This window comes from Microcaecilia unicolor, chromosome 5 (assembly GCF_901765095.1).
Source record: "Microcaecilia unicolor chromosome 5, aMicUni1.1, whole genome shotgun sequence".
Classification (NCBI taxonomy): domain Eukaryota; kingdom Metazoa; phylum Chordata; class Amphibia; order Gymnophiona; family Siphonopidae; genus Microcaecilia; species Microcaecilia unicolor.
In genome coordinates, this window is record NC_044035.1 from 133,223,754 (window position 1) to 133,237,671 (window position 13,918).

Genomic DNA, 13,918 nt, shown 5'->3' on the forward strand with positions numbered 1-13,918 from the left:
GGGCAGAGGAAGCCAGCGGAGCCGACAGCCGCGCGGCTGCTCCCAGCAGCGCCGCTGCACCCGGGGGGGGAGGGGGACCTAGGAACACCACTGGAACTCCATGAGCTGATTTTGGGGTTTGGGAGACTGGGTACACACTACTCATTTCAAGGTCACACACAGGAACCACACAGTAGCCAGGTGAGTCAAGGAAAATAACTGAACTTTATTTAACAAGTGGAACTCTGCAGCAATGGACATAGGAGTCTTCAACACACAGCTATGATGGTAATCATTCACAATCTTAAAAAGTCACAAGAGCAATTTAGTCTTTCCTTATTGGGTTATGCACTCTCACAAAATCCCTTTTTACCTGACCTGCAACCAGTTGGCACGCCACAATCACCTCATCACAATGTATCCTCATCAATGGAGAATTGAATCCAGCATTTACTGTCCAAGCCTTTCAGGGGTTTACCCTGAAAGAAATCACCAGCCGCGGGCAGACAGCATCCTACCCCTAAGCCCGGTTTGTGGCGAGACTCCCCAATCTCCAGCCCACAGGTCGGCTTCACTATTCGGATAGTCAGGAGGTTAACAGCAATTGCTTTGATTCTGCTCCTCCCTCAAGGTTTCCTTCAGGTGCCCCTCTTTAGGTCTTACAGGTCACTTGGTGGGGGTCATAGACTTCTTAGACACAGGCTACCAAGGACAAGTTTCACAGCACTGCCCTTTCTGAAATAGTAATTCATCAGCTCTGCCCCACACGTGAGACTTCATGAATCAGGACATCTTCCAGTTGAGATGGACTCAGTGATGATCCCAGGTCGGCTGCCACCCGGGGTGGATCGCCGATGCGCACGACATCCCCCTCCCCCCTGGCGCAATGACACCCTGGGTGCATTTTTAGCTGCTGGGAGCAGCTGCGTGGCTCTCGGCTCCCTGCTCCCTCTGCCCCGGAACAGGAAATAACCTGTTCCGAGGCAGAGGGAGCAGGGAACCAGCGGAGCCGACAGGCGCGTGGCTGCTCTCTGCACCCCTCATCCAGCAGCGTGCACTCAGGGCGGACCGCCCCCACCGCCCCGCCCTTGGTACACCGCTGGATGGACTGATGATTATTTGCATGCTGGCTTCCTCCCACACAGGGCTTCAGTATAACAGGGGGTTACACAGGTTTACCACACACCAATTTGGAGCTACCGCTAGCCCAGCGTGGGCACCGGCAGTAGTTCCAGCCCCAGCATGTGCCATTTCCCACGCTGGAGAAAAGAGGGCTCGGGGTTTTTTTTTTGCACAGCAGTTGCCTGGCAGTAACTGGGCAGCACTGCACGCTACCTGGTTACTGCGGGAGCCCTTACCGCCACCTCATAAGAATATAAGCATTGCCATACTGGGACAGGCTGAAGGTCCATCAAGCCCAGTATCCTGTTTCTAACAGTGATCAATCCAGGTCACAGGTACCTGGCAAGATCCCAGAACAATAAAACAGATTTTATGCTGCTTATCCTAGAATGTGGATTTTCCCAAGTCCATCTTAATATTGGCTTATGGACTTTTCTTTTTAGGAAATTAGCCAAACCTTTTTTAAACCCTGCTAAGCTAACTGCTTTTATCACATTCTCTGGCAGTGAATTCCACACATGTTGAGTGACGAAATATTTTCTCTGATTCGTTTTAAATTTACTACTTTGTAGCTTCATTGCATGCCCCCTAGTCCTAATATGTTTTGATTTCCTCATAGGGAAGTCATCCCATCCCCTTTATCATTTTCATCGCCTTTCTCAGTACCTTTTCTAATTCTTCTATATCTTTTTTTTGAGATGGTGAGCAGAACTGCACACAGCATTTGAGGTGTAGTTGCACCATAAAGCAATACAAAGGCATTATAGCATTCTCAGTTTTGTTTTCCTTTCCTAATAATTTCTAAGATTCTCTTTGCTTGTTCTTTATAATAGTCTCTACCATTTTGCCTGGCACTGACATCAGGTTCACTGATCTATAATTTTCCGGATCACCTCTGGAACCCTTTTTAAAAATTGAAGTTACGTTGGCCACCCTCCAATCTTCTGGTACCATGCTTGATTTTAACGGTAAATTACATATTACTAACAGTATTTCTGCAAGTTCATTTTTCAGTTCTATCAGTACTCTAGGATGTATACCATCTGGTCCAGGCGATTTGCTACTCTTCAATTTGTCAAATTGCTCCATTGTGTTTTTTTTTTGTGTGACATTTGTACCCCGCGCTTTCCCACTCATGGCAAGCTCAATGCGGCTTACATTGGGCAATGGAGGGTTAAGTGACTTGCCTGAAGTGGGAATCAAACTCAATTCCTCATTTCCCCAGGACCAAAGTCCACCACCCTAACCACTAGGCCACTCCTCCTCTGACTCATCAGCACTGAATACCATTTCTGGCACTGGTATCTCTCAAATTTCTTCCTCAGTGAAGACCGAAGCAAAGAATTCATTTAATATCTTTGCTGTGGCCTTGTCTTCCCTGATTGCCCCTTTTATCCCTCAGTCATCTAGCGGTCCAACTGATTCTTTTGCTAGCTTCTTGCTTCTTATATATCTAAAAAAAGTTATTATTCTGTTTTTGCCTCCAATGCAATCTTCTTCTTTTCAAAGCCTCTCTTTGCCTTCCTTATCAGCGCTTTGCATTTGACTTGCCATTCCTTATGCTGTTTCCTATTAATTTCAGTCGGATCCTCATGACCTGTTCCTTGCCAAATCCAAAGATCACTACTCCATCCTCATCCTCCTCGACCTATCCGCCGCTTTTGACACTGTCAATCACAACTTACTTCTCGCTACACTGTCCTCATTTGGGTTCCAGGGCTCTGTCTTCTCCTGGTTCTCCTCTTATCTCTCCCACCGTACCTTCAGAGTACATTCTCATGGTTCTTCCTCCACCCCCATCCCGCTCTTTGTTGGAGTTCCTCAGGGATCTGTCCTTGGACCCCTTCTTTTTTCAATCTACACCTCCTCCCTGGGCTCCCTAATCTCCTCTCATGGTTTCCAATATCATCTTTATGCTGACGACACCCAGCTTTATCTCTCCACACCAGACATCACTGCAGAAACCCAGGCCAAAGTATCGGCCTGCTTATCTGACATTGCGGCCTGGATGTCCAACTGCCACTTGAAACTGAACATGGCCAAGACCGAGCTTATTGTCTTCCCTCCCAAACCCATTTCTCCTCTCCCTCCACTCTCTATCTCAGTTGATAACACCCTCATCGTCCCCGCAACCTCAGAGTCATCTTCGACTCCTCCTTCTCCTTCACATATCCACCAGATAGCCAAGACCTGTCGCTTCTTCCTCTATAACATCAGCAAAATTCGCCCTTTCCTCTCTGAGCACACCACCTGAACTCTCATCCACTCTCTCATTACCTCTCGCCTTGACTACTGCAACCTACTCCTCACTGGCCTGGCTCCCACTTAATCATCTATCCCCCCTTCAGTCCGTTCAGAACTCTGCTGCACATCTTATCTTCCACCTGGACCGATACACTCATATCACCCCTCTCCTCAAGTCACTTCACTGGCTTCCGATCAAGTACCGCATACAGTTTAAGCTTCTCCTATTAACCTACAGATGCACTTGATCTGCAGCCCCTCCTTACCTCTCTACCCTCATCTCCCCTTACATTCCTACCCGTAACCTCCGCTCTCAAGTCAAATCCCTCCTTTCAGTACCTTTCTCCACCACCGCCAACTCCAGGCTCTGCCCTTTCTGCCTCGCCTCACCCCATGCCTGGAATAAACTCCCTGAGCCCATACGCCAGGCCCCCTCCCTGCCTATCTTCAAAGCCTTGCTCAAAGCCCACCTCTTCAATGTCGCCTTCGGCACCTAACCACCATACCTCTATTCAGGAAATCTAGACTGCCCCAACTTGACATTTCGCCCATTAGATTGTAAACTCCTTTGAGCAGGGACTGTCCTTTTTTGTTAAACTGTACAGTGCTGCGTAACCCTAGTAGCGCTCTAGAAATGTTAAGTAGTAGTAGTAATTTCAGTCGGATCCTCAATAGGTGGTGGTAAGTGCTTCCCTTCCCCCCCCCCCCCCCCCCCCCCCCCCCCATATGGCCACATGGTAAGAGCAATCTTACCGCATGGTCTTGTATTTTTGCAGCCTTTTAACCCACTGTAGTAAAAAGGGCCTTTTACATGCAGCAAAAACAGCCACTGCCACTACCTTGGGGCCCTTTATACTGCAGCTTGGTAAAAGGGCCCTTCGGTGCAGGACGATATCTGGGTACAAATACTGAATATCCAGTTTTATTTTAACCGCAGTGGCTGGCAGTTTTATTAATTGATGACTGTCTCAGTTGAATGTCAGGCCTTTTATTATGCTTTTAATCCAAAACTGTAAACACAAAAGGAAGAACAGGAGTTATCTGGGGATTCTACAGCTGAGCTTAGAATAGCCATTATTTTTTACAGTGATATTCCTTCAATTAGTAGTTACCTTTACCTAAATATTTTCATTTTCTAGTGACTGAAATTTTTTGTGTTTTTTGTGTATACTCAGAACAGATGGTGGCCGTGGCGGGAGGAGTGATAGGAGGTGCCCTGTTTTTAATTTTCATTGGCATAGCAATATATCTACTATGGAAGACGCTCTGCCTCTCGCCTGCTTATGAGGAACTATTTAATTCTGTCACACCAAGACACTCTGATGCCACTATCAATGATTTGACTTCAATTCAACAAACTTCAGGTCCACATCCAAATAATTCCAGGTACAGTTTTTTTTCTTTCTTTTATAAACTGGATGGCAAATTGGTTAAGTGCTAAGACTTGGTAAGTGGTGGTCAAGAAAGTTCACTTTTATGAAAAAAAAGTTGTCCCAGAAAATGACACAGGGTCATTGCCAGGCTGAGTCCTTGTTCTTTTAAATGTCTTTATTGGTGACATTGTGGAATGGTTAGAATGGAAAGAATATCTGTAGGAGATATGAAAATGTTCCAACAGAATAAATATGCTGATAAAATTTTAGAATAGTTAAGGATTAGGCAATTGTGTTTTAATCTGCTCTTCGCCACCACCCTTCCCCCACCACAACTCCAAAAACCCTATATTCATTTGGGCTGCAGAAATCCCAGAGCCAAATGCTATATGGGACTGGAAGAGCTAGCAGTCATATACGATAGATAGATAGTAAAAGGGATTTGTGTGATCCCCATTTCTGATGACATAAAGAGAGCCAATAAATGTTGTGCCTGGTAGCCCAACCGCTGTATTCTGGCACTGCATGTAATGCCCCCTCCATTTACTGCACCACCTTTGCACTTACCTCATGGTAATTTTAGTGCTAACAGGGGGTCTTTTACTAAAGCTTAGCTTGAGCTATCTGCAGCAGGGCCCCTAAGAATAAAAGGGGCCCTGGTGCAGATAACTTGAGCTAAGCTTTAGTAAAAGACTCCCCCCCCCCCCCCCCCAGTGAAGTAAGTGTAAATTTACCACACTTTAGTACAAGGACTCCTATATTAGATATGATGTTGTAATTCTGATCTATCTTTCTTTTTTAGAGTGGATTTTTCTGTACAAAGAAGTTCTTTGTTTAGATTTTGTATAAACATAAAAATAAAATTAAAAATAAAAACAAAAAAAAAAGAAAAGGGATCATCACATTAAGGTGGAGAAAGAGAGGTTCAAAATGAAATGTGATAAATACTTCCAAGAAGGAGTAATCCACCTAAGTGGATGAACACTAGCTCCCACGTGAAAACAACAGTACAGAAGAAGAGTGGGAAATGGACCAATGACTCCAGGAGAATGGGAGTTAAATTTAAAGAACCACTTTATTGATACTTCCAAGCCCTGCCTGTCTCCAGTCCAGTTTGCCCTGCGTTGCCCTTTTCCAGACCGGCTAGCTTTGCCATGCCTTCTGACTTGCCTGCCTTGCCTCCAGACCTGCTCTTCAGTTTCTGACTTGTCTGCCTTGCCTGCCTTGTTTCCAGTTCCTGCCGAGCCTAGTCTGTAGCCTTATCTGTCCTGTGCCTAGTCCAGGTGACTCACCTGCCACTAGTCGGGGCCCGGCTAACCTCCGGGTTGACCGGGCAACATCAACTTGGCTGTGGCCCAAAGGCTCACCTTTCTATGAACTGAGACAGCATGTCTAACTCAATTGAGGGGTCAGTCTTCAAAGTTTGGCACTAGAAGCAGTGGCCTACAATAAAGATACCTAAATCTGAGCCTTGCTCCAAGCCTCCACTCTCTATTTTGTAGCTCCAGGAACTCTGACCTTGAATCCTGGCCAGGGACAGCTCAAGGGACTGTGGTGCACTGAGCCAGCTTTTGCATCAACAACCTCCCCCCATCCAATATCTCGTATCTTTCTCTTTCTCCTTGGAAGTCTAATTTTGGCCCATGAAATTAAGAAAGAGTCTGTGTCAGAAAAATGGTTCATAATCTGTGAATCTCCAGTCCTGTAATTTTATTTCAGGAAGAAAGGATCAAGAGATTCCCCTTGTTAGGGTGAGGTGTGTGCCCAAGGAATCCTTTCCTGGGCTCATATACTCTGCTCTCTGATGATATTGGAGTGGAGGAATTCCCTGAGGACTGGGTCTGGTAGGAAGGACAGCATACAAGCATAGATGAATCTATTTTTAAGTATACTCCTTGCTGCTACAGTCATACCTAGAGCTAACCCCTTAAGCACTGTTTCCTCTAAGCTGAGCGGGAGTCCTCCACCTACAGTCCTACCAGTAGGGGGTGCTTTTTCACTATCAATTTTTCAATAGTGAAGAACAGGCAAGCTTCGCAGAACTCCTGGGAACCAACCCTATAAATTGAAAACACAATATTGAAGGTCTGCCTCCCATTGGCAGCAATGCAGTTGGAGGACTCTTGCTCAGTTTAGAGGGAACAGTGAAGAGGACAGAGCCCTTCCCCAGATCTGCTTCACCCCATGAGAAAGTTTGAACATCCTGAGTTTATAAGAACTGTGAACTGACTTATGCTTATGCTTAAATAATTCACTTAAGGTATGTTCCCCCCCCCCCCCCCCCCCCCCCCCCCCGTTCATTTACAGTAGAACTAAAAGCGTCCCATTCATCATTCCCCCCAAATTTCTTGGACAGAACTGGGTTGATGTGAAGAATGGTGAACGGATTCAAGAGGACTGTGAACCCTATGTTGCCCCCGAGTTCCTGCCTCGCTCTTCGTTCTACTCTCTGGGTATGTTCACTTCCAATACCTTGTGCCAGCTCATTACACTTTATATATTTACAGCTCAGAGGGAACACAATTATATCAATACAGCTGACATTAAATTATCCTCCCTATATATCTTTTTCAGGTTTTTCACCATTATTAGGGCTTCCGATTTTTAGGTTTTGATTGATAAAGACTGATTAAGATGCCCCAGTGCTATAGGTGTTCATTGGTTAAATACTGAAAAAGCACCTTTTCCATTAGTACTCTCTCACCCCTCCCCAGGCTTGTCTTCTGTCCTCGACTCAGTTTTTGTGCCTTTTCTGTGCTTATGATTCCTGCGATACACAAATGTGTGAATTTCTATTGTTGACTTTGTTCTTGAAAAGCTAGGCAGCAGTAGTACTTATTGCATGAAAACACCAACATAAATGCTGATTTTTTTTTTGTACTTTCAAAACCCCCTTGATTAGCTATGAAATAAATACCTAAGAATAAAAGCCATAATCATTATGCATATTTACAGACTGTTTGTTGCTATAGACCTACCAGTTGATATTCTGATATGGAAGGGGAAAATGAGTGGGGGAGGGGGCGGTAAGGTCCAAGTAGTAAGACCAGTGATGTTAGCTCATAACCACTTCCTGTAGCAGAACGAGGAGCCATCATCACGACTTCCTCCATCTGCTAGGTGCTCATGGGATATTCTTGCCAACCAAGAAGCCTAATTTCATAGCCGCCAAGAGGGGGTGGGGGCAGGGGGGACAAAATTCCCCGGGCCTGGGCCTCCAAGGGAGACCCAGCGCTGGGGTCTGTCTCTTTCTTCTGCTCGGTCGGGACCCGAGTGATCGTGTCCCAACAGGAGTAGGATAGAGAAGACTCCGGCGCCGCGGCCGGGCCCCCCTTGGAGGCTGGGGAGGACCCGGTCCAGAGGAGCACCTCCAGTGCTGCTCTTCTGCCCAGCTGAGCAGCTGCGCATGCGCCTGAGAGGAAAAGCAGCCACAGGGGCTGGGGCAGGCAATCGTCGGAAGAGCAGCGTTGGAGGAACACATTTTCTGCTGGCGGGGATCCCCGCCAGCAAAGGTAATTGGATTGTGTGTGTGTGGGGGGGGAGGGGGGGGCTGCAGCTGCGGCGGCTCTGCCCCGGGCCTTGTTCAGTCTCTCGGCGGCCCGTCCTAATTTTCATGCCAGTTTCCTGGTAAATTACATTATTCTTAATTCCAGTCAGAAAGGCAACTACACCTTTGTGAGGCAGAAAGGTTGCCCTTGAATTCCTGTAGTGCATATTAAGAGGAAAGGAGTGGAATACAATGACAAGGGCAAAACATGCAGACATGAAAAGATGTTCTAGCTTGCTCTTTTGCTTTTCTTAAGCAGGGTCTTTTGCTGTAGGATCCATCAATCCAGATCTCTATAAGTTCCCAGAAGATGGCAGTGAGGCGGATTTCCCTGAAGGCAACATCGGCCGGCTATGGTTTGCTGTAGAGTATGAGCAGGAGGCGGAGCGGCTGCTTGTGGCTTTGGTAAAAGCCAGGAACCTCTGTTTTCCTTCTGAATCATGCAATCCCTTTGTGAAAATCTTCCTGCTGCCCGATGAAAGGCGTTACCTGCAATCCAAGATCAAGCGTAAAACCCTCAATCCACAGTTCGATGAACATTTTCTCTTCCAGGTACAGTATGGCCTGATTTTCATGGTTCTTACAAAAGGAAAAAAAGTTTTATGTTAGCTGATGTTTTTATTCTCAGTGTTTTCTGATACTCCTCACTCCCTAAATGGGCATGTAGGGGTGTAGCCAGACCTCGCGGTGGGAGGGGGCCAAAGCCCAAGGTGTGGGGCATGTTTTGGTCTGCCTTGCTGCCCTGCTGCTCCCCACCCACTACCACAGCAAATACCTTGGCTGGCGGGGGTCCTCAACCCCCTCCAGCTGAAGCCTTATTCAGCACCAGTCTTCAGTGCCACCGCGTTGCCTACCCTGCTCTGTCTTCCCCTTACGTCCTGCATGCTCCTTTTAGTGAAATTGAGCATGCTGGACGTGAGGGGAAGACAGAGCAGGGCAGGCAACGCGACGGTGCCAGAGACCGGCGCTGGAGAAGGCTTCAGCTTGCGGGGGTTGGGACCCCCATCAGCAAAACCAGGGGTCCAAAGGAAATTCGGGGGGGCCCAGGCCCCCGTGGCCCCATGTAGCTAAGCCACTGGTATAGATGATTCAGGGATCGTTGGTGACCCTGAGGAGTCTCTTGTTTATGGCATGCCCCCAGCATCTCTTGCTACCTAGTAAGCATTGCTACAGTAGAAAGAAGTGGTCTTTCTCTCTCCAGAGTCTGAGCACAGGATTCTTTAACAAGCTCAGGCCCAATTGTCTACAATGATTCAAAGCCTGGATCCTTCATATTGCAGGACACATTACACAACACTGTAACCTGAATCACAAGACCAGCTAGGGAGGCAAAAAGAATGCAGGCGCCACCTGGCTTCCAAACTGAATACACTCACACCTGTGTAATCCCTCCACTTAAACGGAATAGTGAATGAGTGATAAATCACCAGCGTTCACACGCATAGTTTATTGTACAGCAAAGATAGGGAAGAGTTAGATTAGTAAAATTAGGATTGCAAACTAACTCTGCTTCCCCCTCAGCTCCCCCCTCTACTGAGAAGGGAAGGGGAGGAAAAGAGAGTATAATACTCCTCCTGTCTGTTCAGCTGTGGTGGTAGCAGAGTATAAATACATAAGCACATACACATTGCCATACTGGGACAGACTAGAGGTCCATCAGGACCATTATAATTTTTCTAACAGTGGCCAATCCAGGTCACAAGTACCTTGTAAAATTCCAAAAGAGGAAATAGATTCCATGCTACTTATCCTAGGATGGAAAGAATCACAGTTTTTTTGCATTCTTTGCAGACTTTTTTTTTTTTAAACTTTTACTACACCAGCATCAGGACTCCAAAGATGGTGCTGTCTGTCATCTTATAAGGTCACAAGGTATCCTGTCATCTTATGAGGTCACAAGGTATCCAAAGAAAGGTTCTCTGTGGTTCTGGAAACTCATGTACAATAGCATCTTTGGACAATTCCACAACTCACAGAGGATCCAGTTTTTCTCCAACATTGATGAAGCTACTAGAAGAATCTAGGAAATGCTTGGGTATTCAGAGAGAGAATTTTTTTCTGAGACAATATATTTTCTCTGCTCCAGCCCTAACAGTTTCTGTGACAATGGAATCCTTTCAAAGAGATGCTGTATATGGCGCAAGAGTACAGTTAATTTTGATGCAGGAAGTCTATACTTATAACAAGCTCAACTGGTTTTTGGTCCTCAGATTCTTCCCAAACGTTTGTATTAGGTCTGCATTTCCCTTCTGGCAAGTTTTTAAATTCCTTTTTTCCTACAGGTCTGGCTTAATATTGTAGTGACTTTTAAAAGTCTTTCACACCCTTCTACATTTTTCACATTCTGTTGTCTAAAAAATACAATTCAAGATGCATTGAAATAGGAGTTTGAAAGTATATAGTATGCTTTGTAGATCAGTGAAACAATGTGAAAGTACAGATGTATTCAAAAAGTAATTAAGAATGATAAATCAAAGGTCTTGATTGTATAACTCTTTAGGAGTAGCCTAGTGGTTAGTGCAGCGGACTTTGATCCTAGGGGACCGGTTTCCATTCCCACTGCAGCTTCTTGTGACTCTGGGCAAGTCCATTGCCCCAGGTACAAATAAGTACCTGTATATACTATGTAAACTGCTTTGAATGTAGTTGCAAAAACCACAGAAAGGCGGCATATCAGATCCCAATTCCCTTTCATAGCCCTTGACGCAATACTTGGTTGAAGTCCCTTTGGCAGTAATAGCAGCCATTAATCATTTAGGATACGTCTACTAGCCTTGTACAGTGAGATGGTGCAGTTTATGCCCATTCCTCGTGGCAAAATAGCTCATACTCTTTGAAGTTGGCTGGGGATCACCTATGGAGTGCGATTACCTATGAAGTGCTGTCTTCACATCTTGCCACATTTTCTATTTGATTTAGGTCTGGGCTTTAACTGGTAGACCAGTGATATCATCAAGTTAAAACAAGCTTTACTGATAATGGTAAAATAACACAATGAACCAAGGCTGCATCGGGGGGGGGGGGCATAGGCGTAGACTGGGGGGGGGGCAATGCCCCCCCAAACGACGACGAGGCGCTGCCGCGCCATTAGTTAAAAAAAAAACAAAACATGCAGGCACGCACTCCTCTCCATCTGCTTGGCTTCCCTGCCCTCTCTGCGTCCCGCCTTCCTCTGACATCAGAGGAAGGCGGGACGCAGACAGAAAGGGCAGGGAAGCCAAGCGGACGGAGAGGACTAGAGGAGCGTGTCCGTCTACCCCTCTCTCTTCCTCCCTCCCTCCGGCGCAGGCAGCAGTCTTTTTCAGCGTTCCTGGCAGCGGTAGCGATGTACACGCTGCCTTTGGCTGTGCCCCAAAGCCTTCTCTTCAAGTTCCTGTTCCCACATAGGTGGGACTGGGAGGGGTGGGGAGCAGAGGGAAGGAGCAGGAGATGGTTGGGACTGGGAGGGGTGGAGAGCAGAGGGAAGGAGCAAGAGATGGATGGGACTGGGAGGGTGGGGAGCAGAGGGAAGGAGCAGGAGATGGATGGGACTGGGAGGGTGGGGAGCAGAGGGAAGGAGCAGAAGATGGATGGGACGGAGGGATGGTGAGCAGAGGGAAGGAACAGAAGATGGATGGGACTGGGAGGGGTGGGGAGCAGAGGGAAGGAGCAAGAGATGGATGGGACTGGGAGGGTGGGGAGCAGAGGGAAGCCTACTGGAAAGAAGACACTGCATAAAACAGAAGACACTGGGACCAAAGCGAATAGAAAAACTAAATGATCAGACAACAAAGGTAGATAAAAGTATTTTATTCATAATTTATTAATTGAAATGTGTCAGCTTTTTGAAATGTGCATCTGTGATATTTTGCCTGTAAATTTCAATTCCGTCCTCCATATTAGCATATTCATTTGCATATGTATATATGCAAATGATATGCTAATCTGCTCCGCCCATTCTTTGCCCCCCCCAAATGAAACAGTCAAACTACGCCTATGGGGGGGGGTCATGTACTGATAAAGAACTACTCAAAGGTCACAACCAATGAAAATGGGCAATATTTTTGCTCAAATAACCTGCTCAGAGGTCACAACAAATGAGTGGATAGTCTTTTGATTCAAACATGTAATTATGTTATGAACAAAGTCTCAGCACAATGAACTGCTGCAGCTATAAATGTTTCTCTCAAGGACCTTTCCTTTCGTCTTGCTGAGCCACTTCATCATTGCTTTTGATTTGTTCACGGAATCATTGTCCTGCTGAAAGGTGAATCTTCTTCCCATGTCAGGTTTTCCTCCAGGATTTGCCTGTACTTTGCACCATCCACTTTCCTTTGATCCTTCACATTTCTTCTTGTCCCTGTGTTACTTAAAGTAGCCCCACAACATAAGTTTGCCACTGCCATGCTTTACTGTAGAGATGGAGTCAGCAGGGGGGATGTGCTGTGTTATGGTTGTTTTATGCCACACATATCATAGCACTTACACCAAAAAATTCCACTCTGGTCTCTTCAGACTATGAAATTATATGGTTTTTCTTCAGCAGTGTCTTTATTCTTGGTTTCCTGTCCACACAGGGATTAATCCATCAACATTTTCTCCAGTCTCAGCCAGAGATCTTTTTAAATAATCATAGACCTCATAGTGAGTGACTTTCCTCCACTGCTTCCTTAACCCACAGCTACTGTCTTTGGAGGGATGGCCTGATGAAAGCAGTGTCTTGATAGTGCCAATACTGTTTCCTCTTTATAATGATTGATCTACCTTTGCCCCAAGGAATATTCGAATGCATTGAAATTTTCTTATTAACCTTTCCCAATAACTTTATTGTGGAGTTCTTTTGGCAGCTCCATGTTTAGATGTTTAGAGCTCCATGTCATATGACAGAAATAGCTTGATTCCTCATCCAGAAGTATTTAAATCAGCTCAAGTACTGTGATTGCATACAGGTGGTCTCCATTTGATTATAAGCCTTATTAAGGCTATTTTTGTAACAGGAGATAATTTGGGTTCACTTATGACAAAAGTTGTGAAAACATATGCAGTTAAGATTTTTTGGTTTATTATTCTTAATTACTTCTTGAATATTGAAAGTGTAAAATATGATGTGTAGATCGGAGTAATGAACACTTAGGTCCCTATTTACTAAGCAGCGTTATAGGTGCGTTAACATTTTTAATGCACGTTAACCGTGTACGTGCCTACAGTATCCCTATAGGTGCCTACATGGTCAGCGCACGCGCTAAATGTAGGAGCACTAAAAACACTAATGCACCTTAGTAAACAGGGCCCCAACTCTAATGCATTTCAAATTTTATTTTTTAGTTACAGTATAAAAATATGTAAGGGTATGAAGACTTTTACAAGGCATTGTATACTGAACCATAGGCATTTATGAGTCCCCAGTCTTTCCGCCCTCTGCCCAGAGATCTCCATTCATGGTTTCCTCCTCTTCAGGCTCTTCTGCCCTAGACGAACTCTTCTGAGATGGGTAGAGGGAAGTTTAAGGGCATTGTTCTCTTTAATTTGAGTGGGAGTCTTTTAACTGCATTTCTGCCAGTGGGGGATGGTGCTACAACATTGTATTTTCAATCCCTAGGGACAGGCAGGTTCCTTGGAGTCCTGCAGAGCTTACCTGTCCCTTGCTATTGAAAATGTGATAGTGAAACAGCAC

General features: G+C 45.7%; 1 protein-coding gene across 5 annotated transcripts in view; it reads left to right on the forward strand.

Moving 5' to 3' along the window:
• The window catches only part of LOC115470268 (synaptotagmin-15-like), a 68,419-nt gene that overhangs the window by 9,071 nt on the left and 45,430 nt on the right, over positions 1 to 13,918 (forward strand). For 2 of the 5 annotated variants that reach the window (XM_030203293.1, XM_030203296.1), the window contains exons 2-4: positions 4,521 to 4,731; positions 7,026 to 7,171; positions 8,522 to 8,817. In XM_030203293.1, the coding sequence (XP_030059153.1) occupies positions 4,521 to 4,731; positions 7,026 to 7,171; positions 8,522 to 8,817 (653 nt within the window). The remainder of the gene's footprint in view (positions 1 to 4,520; positions 4,732 to 7,025; positions 7,172 to 8,521; positions 8,818 to 13,918) is intronic. The other 3 variants (XM_030203294.1, XM_030203298.1, XM_030203297.1) reach the window with 3 other exon arrangements.